A 14,974-nucleotide genomic window follows, 5' to 3' on the forward strand; every position below is an offset into this window, starting at 1 on the left:
AATGTTACGTTGTATTAATATTCATTTCTTTTAACTTATAGGTTTCACGTTATAATACTTTGCTTTGGTATCACTAAAGCAAAATAGGAAGATAATACATTTCTTGTCAGGTATAATGTTACTGAAACTAGTAGAAAAAATTCGCTGCACCAAATATACTGCTCAAAACAATTAGGGGATATCCTTGTTAAAATTATTTCACGCTAAAATGTATAATTTGTTAATTTGTAATATCAATTATTTAAACAATCTCATCAATTACACGTTATCCATAAGTAAGAAACATTTATTCATGTATAAAGTATCCAATAGTTATAATTATTTGCAGAAATTTATTTATAATTATCCGACAGAAACTAAAATATCGACTAATTGTTTTGAGCAGTGTATTTGTGCTTACTGTGTTTGCGAATCTCTCCTGAAGATCTCACAGCTTCTTTGAATAGTGCGCGTGAAACCCAAGATGTTCGCAAAACAGGCAAAATGGTCAGAAAGAACACACATTTAGAGAATAGTCTCGTGGTAGTAATATTTGTTACTTCAGCCATGATTGCAACCACATATTTCCTTTCCCTCAGGTGATATTAAACTTCTGAACAGTCCTGATCCTAGCAAATGTAGAGCCCAACTGAGGTCATATTGGCAAGGCCCCTAATTTAAGATATCAGAAATATATATATATACTGTTAAACAGTATTTAAATCTGTTGATTATCCTTTTACAAAATTCTAATTATAATTATAATTATAAAGAAATTTTCTTGCCTTCTTGTTCATCAAAATCTCTCAAACTTTTATCAAATCGTAAATATTTTGCTTCACACACGGCACAAGATCCAATTAGGTTCAATCGGCTTAAGACAAGCCCTGCTTCTGAATTCCAAAATACAAGTCTTACATATCTCATTGGCACCCCTGTTCTTTTGTCAGCGTTAAACTATTGCCACATCGTCTTATTTCTCAAAATTCATATCTTCTTACAGCGGCCTAAAGAATATTGTCTTGCAAAACTCCACTACATATTTTGCGTCAGGCTTCCATACCGATGGATGACGCGTAATACGCCTTTCAGTTAGACCTGGTTCGACGCTCGTCGCTGATAAGAGGAACATTTCTTTGGAAAAGGAATTTTGAAATCAAAGTTAAGTCAGCCGGTCTCTACAAGAGTATATGGCTGTTTTCACTCCCATAAATATACTAGCCTGAGAATAAAGTTAGGTCGAATAAGGCACATTACAACTCGCCATCTCCCTTGCTTAATCCGCCAGACACTACTACCATCAACATGTGTGTGTGTATTGTGTGTTGCTGTGGAATTCTCAATTTTTTTATATAAAAAAATTAAGGTCCTAATTTGATTTTTAGGATGTCAAAAACATTAATGATAAGCCTTTTACACGCAGAAATTCATGTGTTAAGTTGGAATTCACTTATTTAATAAACTGATTACTGATACGCACCTTGCTCGCTATGCTCGCCCTGAAGATTTTTAACTGCTAAACTTTTTCATTTGTGTACCACTGAATGAATAAGTAACTACACCCGATCATAACTTCATAAGTTTTTAAAAATGCAGATGACAAGTAAATAATAAAAATGTATGACGTATCTTTCTCCGCACCAAAAAGCCTTTGAAAGTATCTTTACCCTGTGAGTGTGATGTTACCTCCCCGCATTAGTAAATTGACATTCTCAGTGCCGTTCATTGTAGAGAAAGGTAGACCATGTTGTCATACCAACTGTAAAGGGCTAGTTAATTGTAGGTCAAGATGGCATTCCTGGGGATCGTACTTCGGGATTATGGACGGGACCAGCCCAACCGCATTCCCTCTTGGGTAACGGTACGTGTTTGTGACCTTGGATTGTCATTCCGTCGTACGTTTCGAGACTGGTTCTCTGCTACCAGGTGTGACTACGTTTATTTTATTACAAAATCGGACATTAGACTTCCGGAAGAATGTTCCTAGTTATCATGCCCGACTTTGCTCTTCGTTGTTGTGAGAGGCTGCGTGTAATAAGTTCCTTTCGGTATTTTCGTTTCATTATATCTGTGTGCCCTTATCTGCAGCCGTAAAAACTGTAAGTTACGTCCAGATTTTATATACTTCTGAGGGTGACAGCATATATGAGAAGTTAAAAATGAATTTTTGAGATAGTTGGATATAATTGATCTTCGAGTTGTGTGTGCAGTATGTATTGGGGACTTCTTTTAACAAAAAGAAATGACCACGAATCAGGAAGGAGATAGTTCCGCCATCTACAAGTTTATATCACAAACATGCAAATCTCCTACCTTTTAGTCTTTTAAAATATTAACGTTCAGATTTAATATTCTGTCCCATTTAAACATAATTATAAAATGACTCAAATTTTAATTATACAAATTTCCACTACAGTTTGTCAACTATGAATTGACTACAGATTATGAATAATACCTGTATAATACATGATTTTATATAAAAAAAAAAAAAAAAAATTGGAGTGAACTTGCAACTGAAAGGAATCAGATCGACGTAATTTCGAAGGATAAATAGCACATGCAGTCGGATCAAGCAGAGTGAGAATATGAAACTAGATGACACTGGGGGGAGGGATCCCCTCTAGTTCTGATTTCATTTGAATCAGTTTGACAAATGTGTTTAGGGGCCGTTTTGTCTTTGCCTTTGCCTTTCCTTTAAATTCTACATAAGCTCTCGTATTTGGCTTCCAATTGTACATGAGTGCCTCCTCGCAAACAATGTGGTATACGAATGTGGTCCTTCCAGATATAGACAATATGCTTGAGGATGGTAGCAGATTTTCATGTTGGCTCATTCAGTACTAATGTTTTGAAAATATTAATACGTTATTCTTATTACCGATGCAATATCCAATCGCCGTTTTTTTTTTTTTTTTGAAACGCATTAAAAAATTACCCGGTAGAATCCGCTTAAACCATGATTTTCTGAGGCATGCGGTTTTTCGGTTGAAACGAATTAAATTTTTTTAGTACTTGGGAGTAAAGGACTGAATTCATAAGATGTCATGCCATAAAGTAAATATTAAACAGAAATATGCACTCGGTATTTTTTTCTAATTCCCACCAAATTTTTATTCACTTGCATATTCAAGTACTGCACTGGTTCTCAAACTGTGGGGCGCGACCCCCAGGGGGGGGCATACTTTACTACAGATAAAATTAAAACCGCTCTAAATCAGTTTTAAAAATAACAAATAAAAATACAGAAAGAAAAACTTTTGATGATACAGGTTTTAATTATCATGAATTTCAAAATAACTAATAATCATTTTCTTCACTCGCACTTATAAAACGCGTGCGCCAGAGGCAGTGTTGATAGTTCGGCAGCGGCCGCATCCTCTTCCAGGCAGCACTATACACGCGCAGCTGAAAGCAGCGACTTAATGACATTAGGCCTAATATTGTGATACTTTAATTATTTTGTGTCAAAAACTGTTAAATAGTATGTAAAAAACACAAAATAAACTGAATAAAACGTCAGTTAGTATGACTTCTATTTTGATAAATAAAACTGGCGGATGTGGCACAGTCAGGTGGGGCTCAGAGGTAAAAAGTTTGAGAACCACTGAAGTACTGTATTAATGGGATTTGTTTGTGTTTAGTTACAAAGAAAGTAGTACATATCTTTAAATTTTCGTCTAATTGGCGAATTGACTGCCTAGTTATCGCTCACCTATTTTAAAAAAAAAAAAAAAAAGCGAGACGCGATGCTAGTGAATCTCTTTGAAACAACCAAAATTTGAATCTAAAACTTTACGGATTTGAATACTGGAGCAGATTTGCACATCAAGTTAGCATTTTTAAATTTAAGTTTTTTCTAATTAAAATGCGGTGAATAGGGGTTGTATTTTTTATTTGGCCAGGGATTCACATAAAAAATTTAAAATTTTCAGCAATTTTTTTAAAATTTCATTTATTCAAAGCAACTACATATCTTGATAATAGAAACAAACATTTGAAATATTTTTATTGAAATGGTTTCAATTGCTATGGATATTAGGAAAGAACTTGCAATTGTCAGCATCCAGGAATGCATTAGCAGAGCTAATCTCAGGTGGTATGGTCACTTAAACAGAATGGGAGTGAAACGATTAGCAAAACAAGTGTTCTCTGCCAGGTTGGCAGGAAAAAGATCCAGAGGAAGACCAAGATATAGGTGGATTGATGCAGTAAAAAGTGCCTTAGAAGACCGAAATACATTGTTTGAGATCTGGTAATATTGGAGTGTCTTGACAGGTAACAGACTGATTTGGAGGAAAATTGTAGATAGGAAGTTAGTAATGATGTAATTTTTTTCATGTAGTACTATCATCCTGTACACCCCTTGAGAGTACATGTCAGGAATTTGATGATGATGTTTCCATTGCTCGTCAACATAATTCTCTTATACGTTTTTATTTGGGGGGGGGGGGGGATTAGCGCATAGTTTCCAGTGTGCTCAGTCATTTCCACAATTAATTGACATTATCTAATTAAGTAATGATTATATTAAAATTTTGTGCAAATGAAAATCCATTGCGAATAAGACTCACCCAGTCTTATAATATTAATCTTCTCTAACCTGTTCTGTGTTCTGTCGCGGCCAAGTGACTTCATCATATACCTAATTAATGTTATGATAGGAATATTTTCCAATCTGTTGTTTTGTCAGATGAAAAACTGAGTTTTGGGCTGGAGAAATCCATTTACTGCTATCGAAGCCCTGTGAAAGTTCCTTGCACTTCAGACTACTTTTCCATTCTGGAGACTTTTTTGATTTTTCTGCAAATTCGGGTTTCGGTGTGTAGAACTTTTTGAATAGGTGTAGAAGAGGTGAAAACGTTTATCAGATTTAATAATGAAGAGATTCTGTGTTCTGTCGCGGCCAAGTGACTTCATCATATACCTAATTAATGTTATGATAGGAATATTTTCCAATCTGTTGTTTTGTCAGATGAAAAACTGAGTTTTGGGCTGGAGAAATCCATTTACTGCTATCGAAGCCCTGTGAAAGTTCCTTGTACTTCAGACTACTTTTCCATTCTGGAGACTTTTTTGGTTTTTCTGCAAATTCGGGTTTCGGTGTGTAGAACTTTTTGAATAGGTGTAGAAGAGGTGAAAACGTTTATCAGATTTAATAATGAAGAGATTATCTTTGGAGAGGAGAACAGTATCTAGTTGTATAAGTGCTTGGTGTATGTGTAAAATTGTTGTGGGTTGACTGAATTCCAGATACAGTTGCTGTTTGAGCAAGACCTAACGCATGGAAACTTTCCTGCTTGAATCATTACCGATGCCTGCTTTTTTTGTTATTGTTTGTTTTTTGGAGGGAATAAGTGAGGGATATGTTTCAGTGCTTCATATACATTGCAAATCATTTTCTTACCTTGGGACATCCATCATGCGTTCCACAGTTCACAAAGTGAAATTCTATATGAACCACATGCAGGAAACTCAAACAGGGCGGAACATAACTAGAATATACCTGTAATGAGAAGCAAAAATAATGGGTTATTGGAACTGGGGATAGCAGTTTTGATTGTTTACTAGTAATAAGTAAATACTTAACTCTTCCATTGAGTCACAGGACTCATCAGAGAAGGCCACTATTCTATGCTACTAGTTTTGTCTACCAATTGCCTACTCAAGTTTCTGTTTGCAGGATGAAACCCCAGAAGAGATTCTCTTTTTTTTTTTTTTTTTTAAATTTAACTGTTTACTGAGCCTGTCTGCTCGATAACCCATCTTTTCAAAGAATTTAAAAAAATACATTACCTATTCTGGGTTTCGCAGCAGTGCTAGTTCATTGCCACTGTCTCAACTAGTGTATAGAATGGGGATTGTTAGCGGAAAAATGTGTAATAACATAGAATTTTATGGGATGCAAGAATCGTGCATTTATTTTCAATATTGTAATCATGCAAATACTTGTTTTTTTTCGAATAGAAAAACAAATTACAGCAAACTTCTGGTTTTTTCATGTGAGCATCATAGGCGATTTCAAAAGTCGGCCTTTATTTTATTTTTATTTTTTTAAAGTATTGGCTACTGAAAAACCGGCTACATTAACTGCTACTATGAACAATTAAGGAAAAATTGGCATTGTCTTCTACGCTTCAAGAATAAGCTATCATCAGACATTTTATTGTTGATTTCTGGTTTAATTATTTAGTTGGTGGCTGAAACCAGAATGAGTTTGGACGTTAATAAACATAGCTCTTAAAGCTGCTCTGCTACTGAATTGGAATTTTGAATGTGTGTAAATATCTTACTGGGTAACGGATTTGGTTGATGAAATATACTTAGGTATAGTTTATGATAAATAGTAAGAGCAACAGTTTCTCAAATGTTTTTCCTTCCATCTTTCCGTTCTGCTAACTTGTAGCATAACAAGTGAAATGTGAATTAGGACCATGCGAAGCTATGCTATATACAATGTTGATTCATTTCATTGCATTCAATGACCAATTTTAGTTTTTGCAAGCTTAAAGCAATAGATAGCATAAAAACCATGTAACTAAGAATTCAGTTGAGTTGAGATGGGATGGATGACTTCGAACACGCTTATTTGTTGAAAGAAATTTACATCCTGATATAGCATCATGTATTTGTTCTCATTTCATGAGGAACTAAGATTGTATTCAAAAGCAAGCACATACAAATTCTGTAATTTGTGGGTTGGGTTGAGCGAATCATTATTTTAATTCAGAAGTTCGTATTCTTGAAGGAGCCTGTGTAGCTCGGTAGAAGAGGTGTTTGCACTTGACCGCACAACAAAAGGCGTTCGAATCTAGTCGCAGACTAGAGGAACTTTTTCTAGGCCTTTTCTCAACCGGATCCAGAGTTAGTCGATCTCTGGCACGGGCTAGCGGGTTTTTCGTCCCATAAACTCAAGAAAATCTACCGACAAACCCACACTATTTTCAGACATTAAATATATTGTGTTAGGGTTAGGGACCACGAGATGGCGGCACTTACTAGCCGCCGCCTTCACTGCATGCCGATTAATTAGTGATATCCTTGGGCCACCTATCTCTGATTGGCTACCAGTGGAGATTGAACTGCCCACTCAGTCTCCAGAAGTTAGGTAGGGCTAAAAATTGCCCTCGCCTACTCCCTATACTGGAACAAAAAGGTGTTAGCTGATTTGATTTTTTTGCTGAGTTTGTATTCTTTGCTAAAGTGTTTATTCATTGTCTTGAATGTATGTATGTGTATTCCTGTGAAGCTGGTTAATTTTTCACTTTTTTTTTTCTTCCCCATTTTGATCATTTCAATATTGGGGGGGGGGTGAAATATATATACTCGTATATATAATCGACAATATATTTAGAAGAAAGTATTCCTTTATGTTTCGTAGCATTATTTATTTATTATTTATCGTATGGCAATCTACATAGTTATAAAAGTGCATGTACGTAAATCAGTACAAATATGTAAAAGGTAAATAAAAAATGTAAATGACAAACAATTAAAGTAAAACATAGGCAGTTACACTTTCGGCGGACAAAACACTTAAGTCAAGATTAAGCTCTCTGATTCAGTCTATAACAGGTGGTGGTGTCGCCTCCAAGAAGTCACTTCTTTTACCAGTATATGCAGGAAGACTGCACTCAGTGGAAATATGATAGATTGATTGGTTCGGGTGTCCACAGTCACACTCCGGTGAGGGAACTTCCTCCACTTGTACAGAAAGCTTGCACATCTTCCATGGCCGGTACGAATCCTGTTCAGTGTTATCCATGTCTTTCGGCTCAATTCCATACCCCGGGATGTTGAAGCAGCGCCTATCAAACCAAATTTCGAGTTGGGTATTAGTATTTATGTTCCACACTTGTTTTTATTGATCTTTGATATTATAGTCATTCTCGGATGTTTTGCTTCACGAAGAGGGGCTTTCTTGATTTCAGTCTGTTAAGCTGTAGTTCTGATATGTCGTTATGTATAGGCAGTTCAGTATTTCTGAGTATTTTGTCATATTCTCATAATAGAGCATCACATCTTTGTAGATTTGGTGGTTATTATGTTACTCAGCATTGGAAGCCAATAAACAGGAGTTGTTTTTATGGTCCAGATGTAAGTCGCATTGTGGTGTTAAGCTGACGATCAATTAGTTTAGTATGGCAGCTATTGAGATAGACAGGAGCACAGTACTCCGCCATCGAATAAAACCAGGCCGAGTGCAGATGTTTGTAATGCGTTTGTTGCTGCACCCCAGGAAGTGCACATAATTTCTGAATGATGTTATTTCTCGTTGTTTTTTTTCCCAGCATGTTTCTTGTATGATAAACTACGGTCGAGTGTAACTCCTAGATACTTAGGATATTTATTATGGCATAGGACTGAGTTTCCAAATGGGATGTCCAACTTGTCTTATTATTTTTTTATTTCCATCTTTATTATTCAGTTGGAAAGTTGACACCTCAGTTTTACTTTGGCTTGGTTGTAGTCTCTATTTCTTAAAGTAAATATGCATTGAGGAAAGGTCGTTTGTGAGGGTTTCGTCCGGACATCTTAGTTTTCTATTTCTGGTGGCTAGCACTATGTCATCTGCATAGTAGAATTTTTTAGATACTGTATCTGGCATATCAGCTATATATAAGCTAAATAAGAGAGGGGCCAATACTGAGCCTTATGGAAGACTGTTGTTAGGTTTCTTCTGGTTACTAATATTTTCTCCAAGGACAACACGGAAATATCTATTGCTGAGCATATTATTAACAAGTTGTATTGTTTTTCGACATGGTAGTACTTTCATTAATTTGTACAGCATGCCCTCTCTCCAGACAGTGTCGTATGCAGCAGTTAGATCAAGAAAAACTGCATAAGTGTTTAGATTTCATTGAAAGCCTGCTTCTATGTATGACGTCAGCACCAGAACCTGGTCACAACTATGCATTGATGCACCCAGGGAGGGGGCCAAGGGACCCTGGCACCCCTCAAAAGAAAAAGGAAAAAAGACTAGAAAATTTTACAAAAATCTTTTCCTAATTAAAATTCTTTTTTTATTTGTGTTGTGCCATGTTGTGTCTTCTATTTCTATACCACCTATGAATTAGCGGTCACATAAGGTGGGAATATCCTCTGGCTCTCAAGAATCACGGCCGTTGTGAACGCAAACTGAACTAAGTAGTGCTTGGGCGATACTTTGTTTGCCGAACTGGGCCAGAGATCACGGTATCATGTATTGGCGATCACTGCAGATGCTCAGTCATAGGTCGTATGCAATGCGTAGTGTGTATTCCCAAATCATCTACTCAGCTCACCCCCCCTTCCCCCCAAGATTAAATCTTGAGTACTCGGCCCCCTCCAAGATTAAATCCTGAGTGTGCCACTGCAACTACGATTAGGTCTAAAGCCTGCCTGTTCAATCGGAATTCAAAGATGGTGTTGCTTATGTGGTTGTACAATAGTCTTTCCAGTTGCTTATATGCGCAACTTAGTAATGCAATTGGTCGGTAGTTTTGTGGATAGTTAGTTGATTTTCCAAGTTTGGGAAGAGCTATTAAATTCTTTTGGTAACACGCCGGTGTCATTATTTCCGAGAAGAAGTGGACGAGCCATTTTTTGTTTTTGCCAGCATGAATAAGAAATTCCGGGTGAACTCCGTCGAACCCCAGGGCTTTTTTCCATGTTTGTGTCGGCTAGTGCGTTGTTGATTTCCTCATCACTGATGGGTCTCGCATATTCTGATTCATCTTGTAGTTTTCTCTTTTAACTTCGATGGTTTGATTTCTGTCACGTTGGCATCTCGAGATTTTAATAATATGATTAGCAATTTGGTTTGATGTAACATCTGTCTTTTTAGTAGTCTCCATTGTAGCATCTCCTAGCTTCCGTAACACAGTCCAAGCCTTCCCACCTGAGTGTCTAAAGTCCAGTCTCTCAGTTGTTTCAGTCCAGCGTTGTTGTCTTGCTGTATCCAATTCGTGATGGAGATCATTTGCGATATCCAAATCACTGCTCTCCAGAAATTTTTCATAAAGTTGTTCACTCAGTTTGTTCCATCCACGGATATACTCCTTGTAGCCCCTAGGGATATGTTTTTTTTAGCTATAAAGATGACAGCTCCTACATATCAGTTGTAGTTATTGGGTACAGGAGATATGAAGCGAACACACTTGTCAGGGTCAGTGGCATATTTTTCCCAATCGGCTCTTCGACAATTCCATCTTGGGTGGTGAATTGATCAGACAAAGAGGTATTTTTATGCCTACATCAAGGAGGACCGGCCAGCGTTGGCTGTTAGGAAAGTCACAAAGAATTCTTCTTATTAGAGGTGATGAAACAGAGGTTAGGATTATAGTCTCTTCTCCATACTGCTGAACTGAAGGTGTCATGCTCTTTAGCATCAAAGATCAAGTGGATATTGAAGGCCTCAGCCCAGTTGGTGAGGGCTATTCTGCATTCATCATTCTGGGTATACTTCCATAACTCATGGTGGCTATTAAAATCTTCCGTGTATATTGGGCAGTTCAAAAGTGGAAGGATTTGTTGAGGCCATTGAACGTTTGGTTGCTTGTAGACATTAACAAGCATCAGTTCACCCAGCTTCGTCACGACCAGATTAACATCATCATCACTTGATGTAGTAACAAGTTTGATTTGCTCAATGTTGTTACGGACATATGTCGCTATGCCATATGCATGTTGATAGGTTGCTCCTTTGAGCTGGTAGCCGTATATTCTCCCTCTTCTGTACAAGTCTTCTTCAGTGTTGGCATGTGTTTCCTGGAGGAGTATGATGTTGAAACAGATGCTGACAAGTAAAGATAGGTTGGTTATTTCACTCTTTATGAGGCTGTGATTTAGCTGCACTTGACTACTGTGCACAGATTTGGCTGCCTGGGTTTCTAAGGGATCAGGAGGTAGAGAAAATTCAGAAATGAGTTAAGCTGGTGATAGATCTGTGGAATGCTATGAGGATAGGTTGAAGATGTGCGAATTACAAAGTTTGATTGATAGGTGGAAAAGAAGGCCATGGTAATAAGTTCTCATAAGATATTAAAGGTTTTTATAAAATTGATTCAAAGGAAATTTTTTAATATATGATAGTCAGAACTAGGAGTCATCTATACAATATATAGATAGAAGAGAGGCAAGCATTAGGCGAATTGGAAGTGAAAGAAACAGAGTTGTATCAGATGTTGGTTGGATTAGATGTGAATAAGGCTGTGGGAATGAATGACATCACCACGTATTTTTAAGGAATGTGCACCACAGTTGGTTATGCCCTTGACCTGGTTATTTAATGAAAGCCTTGCAGTGGGTAGGGCTCCCAAGGAGTGGAAAGGCAAAATAGTACCACTCCACAAGCATGGTTCTAAGACGGAAGTCTCCAACTATATGCCAGTCTGTAAATCTGCAATTGTGGTCAAGGTGTTGGAGAGATTGGCAGGGAATAGAATACAGAATTGGGTTGATGGACATAACACTCTTTATGATGGTCAGCATGGATTTGTAAAGGGTAGGTCCTGTTTCAGTAATTTACTGACATTTTATAAGGTGACAAGTGCTAGATAAGGGAGAATCATATACAGTGATATTCTTAGACTTTGCAAAAGTGTTTGATAGATTACCACGTGATAAGTTGGGTACTAGCTATAGAGGATGGGAATAGATAGTATATTGGTTAGATGGATCAGAGATTGGTTCTCTGAACAATACCAGCAGGTTGTGTATGGTGGAGCAGTGTCTCAAAAAAGAAGGGGTTTCCAGTGGTGTGCCCCAGGGTTCTGTTCTTGAGCCCCTGCTATTTAACTTGTTTGTAAACAATATATCATGTGGACTGACTAGGGATCTTCAGTTATTTGCTGATGATGCAAAGTTAAGAAGAATTATAGGTAGCTGATGCTGAATCCCTTCAGGAAGATTTGAATAGACTTTTTACTTGGACAAAAGAGTGGGATCATAGTTTTAATATCAATAAGTGCAAGATGTTGCATTTTGGAGTGCAGAAATATAAGGCTGTGTGCTATATCGATGGTGCTGTACTGCAGGAAGTGGATGAGATTAGAGATTTGGGAGTGATGGTTGACAGTAGACTGAAGTTTAGAGGGCATATTGCTAGTGTTGCAAAGGTTGCGCATAGTAGTGCTGCTATGATAAGAAGAATTCTAACATGCAAGGATAAGAAAGTGGTTGTGCCACTTCATATAGCACTGGTCAGACCACACTTAGACTGTTGTGTTCAGATCTGGTCACCTGGTTTTCAATGTGATGTGGAGAGAGTCCAGAGATGAGCGACTAAGACAATCAGGAGTTTTGAATGTTTGCTATGGAGAGAGAGAGGTTGAAGAGATGTGGATCACAGAGTTTGGTGGATAGGAGGAAGAGAGGCGATATGATAGACGTTTAAGTTAGTGAGATGATTTTATTTTATTACTCCAGAGGCAATTATAAAAAGAGTAGAATGTGAAAGGGGAAGAACAAGAGGTCATTCCTCGAGGTTATGTAAAAGTGTGATGAAGAAGGGTGTGAGGAGTATGTTTTTTACGTGGAGAATTGCCACGAATGGAATGCATTGCCAGATTGTGTTGTTAATGCAGGGAGCGTTAAGAATTTTAAGATTTTATATGATAAACTAGGGGCTCTGGTGCCTACGGCACCCAACCCCCTGATTTCCGGGCTGGTAGGTTATGACTGATTATAATCAGTCATATATATGCGAGTTTTATATGGGAGTTGCCCTTGTTTTACACTACCTTTTTAGGAGACAGCTACTTACCCAATTGTAGTGAAACTCGTTGCAAAGGTGTAGGAAGCATCATGCATTTCGTCTCCTTCCAAAAGTCATGGAGAGAGCTACCTACCCAATGGTAGTGCAACACCAGGCAACTCATACCTACCAAGCTGACGTCACATCCGTAACAAATTTGTCACATTTCGGCTTATCTTAAATTCCTGGAAACCTCTAATTAAAGGAACTTTAATGGAAGAAAGATAAAGAAAGAAAGAAAAAATAATTTCATGAATATATATATAAATATTTATAATCCTGCATAATCATAAATAAATTAAATAAATCTTCTGACACATTTTTATTTTATATAGAGTTGATATATAACTCGAATTTTGAAGACTGAACACTCAGGGTAGCCCCTGAGTTTCAAAACGTTTCAAATAACTTGAAAAAAATGTGACAGAAAAACATTACACAAAAGGCTTATCGTTATATATATATGGTATAACTTGAAAAAAACGTGACAGAAAAACGTTACACAAAAAAGCTTATCGTTTTATATATATAGGGTAGATATATTGTCAGCTGAATGGAACCTCCCACGATGAGTCTGTCGACTCCATGGAGGGTGTAATAACATAATAATAATAATCTGTGGAAATTGTAAGAGTGTATGGACTAGATTTTTACATTGAGAGTAGTGAAAGTTCTAGAGAGTAGAGAGAGCCCTTACAGTGTGAATGAGTTTAAAGAGAGGTATAATAGGTTTTGGGTGTAAAATATTTAGTTTGAGTCTCTCACAATGAGTCTCCAGAATCTGTGGAGATGCTGTATTATAATAAAATAATATTTATGACATATGAAAATAGCTGAAATATACCCAGCTGTTAGTTTATGTACACAATAGCAAGTTATTACACTACATTTAGTACTAATAATTGAATTTAGCAGTTTACCTGTTTTTTTAATATTTTGAATTAATCTCATGTTTTCATTTTTTAGAATATTGAAAATGGAAATATTCAGCTACCTCCAGAAGTAAATTCCAGCCAGCATAAAAGAGAACAGGAAGATTATTCTAGGGGCTCTTATGATACATCTGCAGGCAATAAAGCTGAGGTTAGTTAAATCCCCCCCAACAGTGTTGTCCTTTCTTTCTTTATGCTTATTTAGGCTTAGGTGCTGATTTATACTTTTACTTTAATGGAATAAACAAGAGGTTTAATTGTCATGATATTTCATCTGTTACTTCAGGATACACTGACATATGTAATAACATACACACACCCAACAGGTAGAAGAAATTGAACTATTTTAAGATTACAATTCTATAGAGGTGTTCTCTATGGATGCTTTTCATTAGCCTTATCTGTTGGGCAGGTGGTCTAAGAATTAATTTCCCACATCTTGACAAGTTTAACACAACTATATTTATTTAAATTGGGCTAATTTTTTTTTTTTTTTTAATCTGAAACCGATTTAACTGTGATGAAACATTCATTTTTTTTTTTTTTTTTTTTTTTTTTTTTTTTTTTTTTTCCCATCTAATCCCGTGCAAAATATCCAAAGCATGGTCAAGTAGACCTAACTAACCATAGTTGTGGTGGCTGATGTATTCACCAAAGTGAATGTTGGAAGATCTCCCAGTTTCAATGTATCATTCTCCCAGTTGCAAGAACAAGGAACTTCTAAACACCTGGAATAGATAGGGGAGGAAGTGGATTCCTTAAGGAGAGCAGAGAAGGAAAGCATCTTCAAATGAGGTTTGAAAGCAATGTAGAGATTTCTGTATATGTCTTTTAAAATTCTGGCTGTTTTTCCTCAGGTGTCCCAGATATGGGGAATAATAATAGCATTAATGTAGTCAAGAGGGAAGTGAGGAGGTAGGAGGAACAGCTAATTTGTAAAACTGGATTCTGAGGTGCTGGCTGTTGAGGTGGAAGAGGAGAGAGTCTAAATGTGCCTGAGTCATGTGGCTAAATAAAGAACACATCAGTATATCCTAGCCAGATAGGTTTAAGAATGGCAGTATCAAGAGCATATTAATCATTGTTTTCAAAATGTTTCATATAAAAATTGACAAGAGAAGGTAAAGGGGGGGGAGAGAGAACCCATAAATGTACTTTTTATTTATATAAGATGTCTCTCCAAGAGAAAGTATGGGTGGAAAAATTAGAGATTGATAATGTTGGCAGCAGGGGTGCATTTTTTTTTTAAGTGAGAAAGGAGATATTTGCAAATAAGGTTACATCAGGCAGCTCATGATATTGTTTGACTTTTTTTAATATAATATGA

The 14,974-nt window shown here is 36.7% G+C and overlaps 1 protein-coding gene across 2 annotated transcripts in view; it reads left to right on the forward strand.

Moving 5' to 3' along the window:
* Positions 1–14,974, forward strand: part of LOC150092597 (uncharacterized) — a 69,093-nt gene that overhangs the window by 35,996 nt on the left and 18,123 nt on the right. For both annotated transcript variants that reach the window (XM_090414325.1, XM_090414326.1), the window contains exon 2: positions 13,682–13,798. In XM_090414325.1, the coding sequence (XP_090270451.1) occupies positions 13,682–13,798 (117 nt within the window). The remainder of the gene's footprint in view (positions 1–13,681; positions 13,799–14,974) is intronic.

This window comes from Typopeltis vanoorti, chromosome 25 (genome assembly GCF_054136105.1).
Source record: "Typopeltis vanoorti isolate ZY-2024b chromosome 25, IOZ_Tvanoo_1.0, whole genome shotgun sequence".
Taxonomy (NCBI): domain Eukaryota; kingdom Metazoa; phylum Arthropoda; class Arachnida; order Uropygi; family Thelyphonidae; genus Typopeltis; species Typopeltis vanoorti.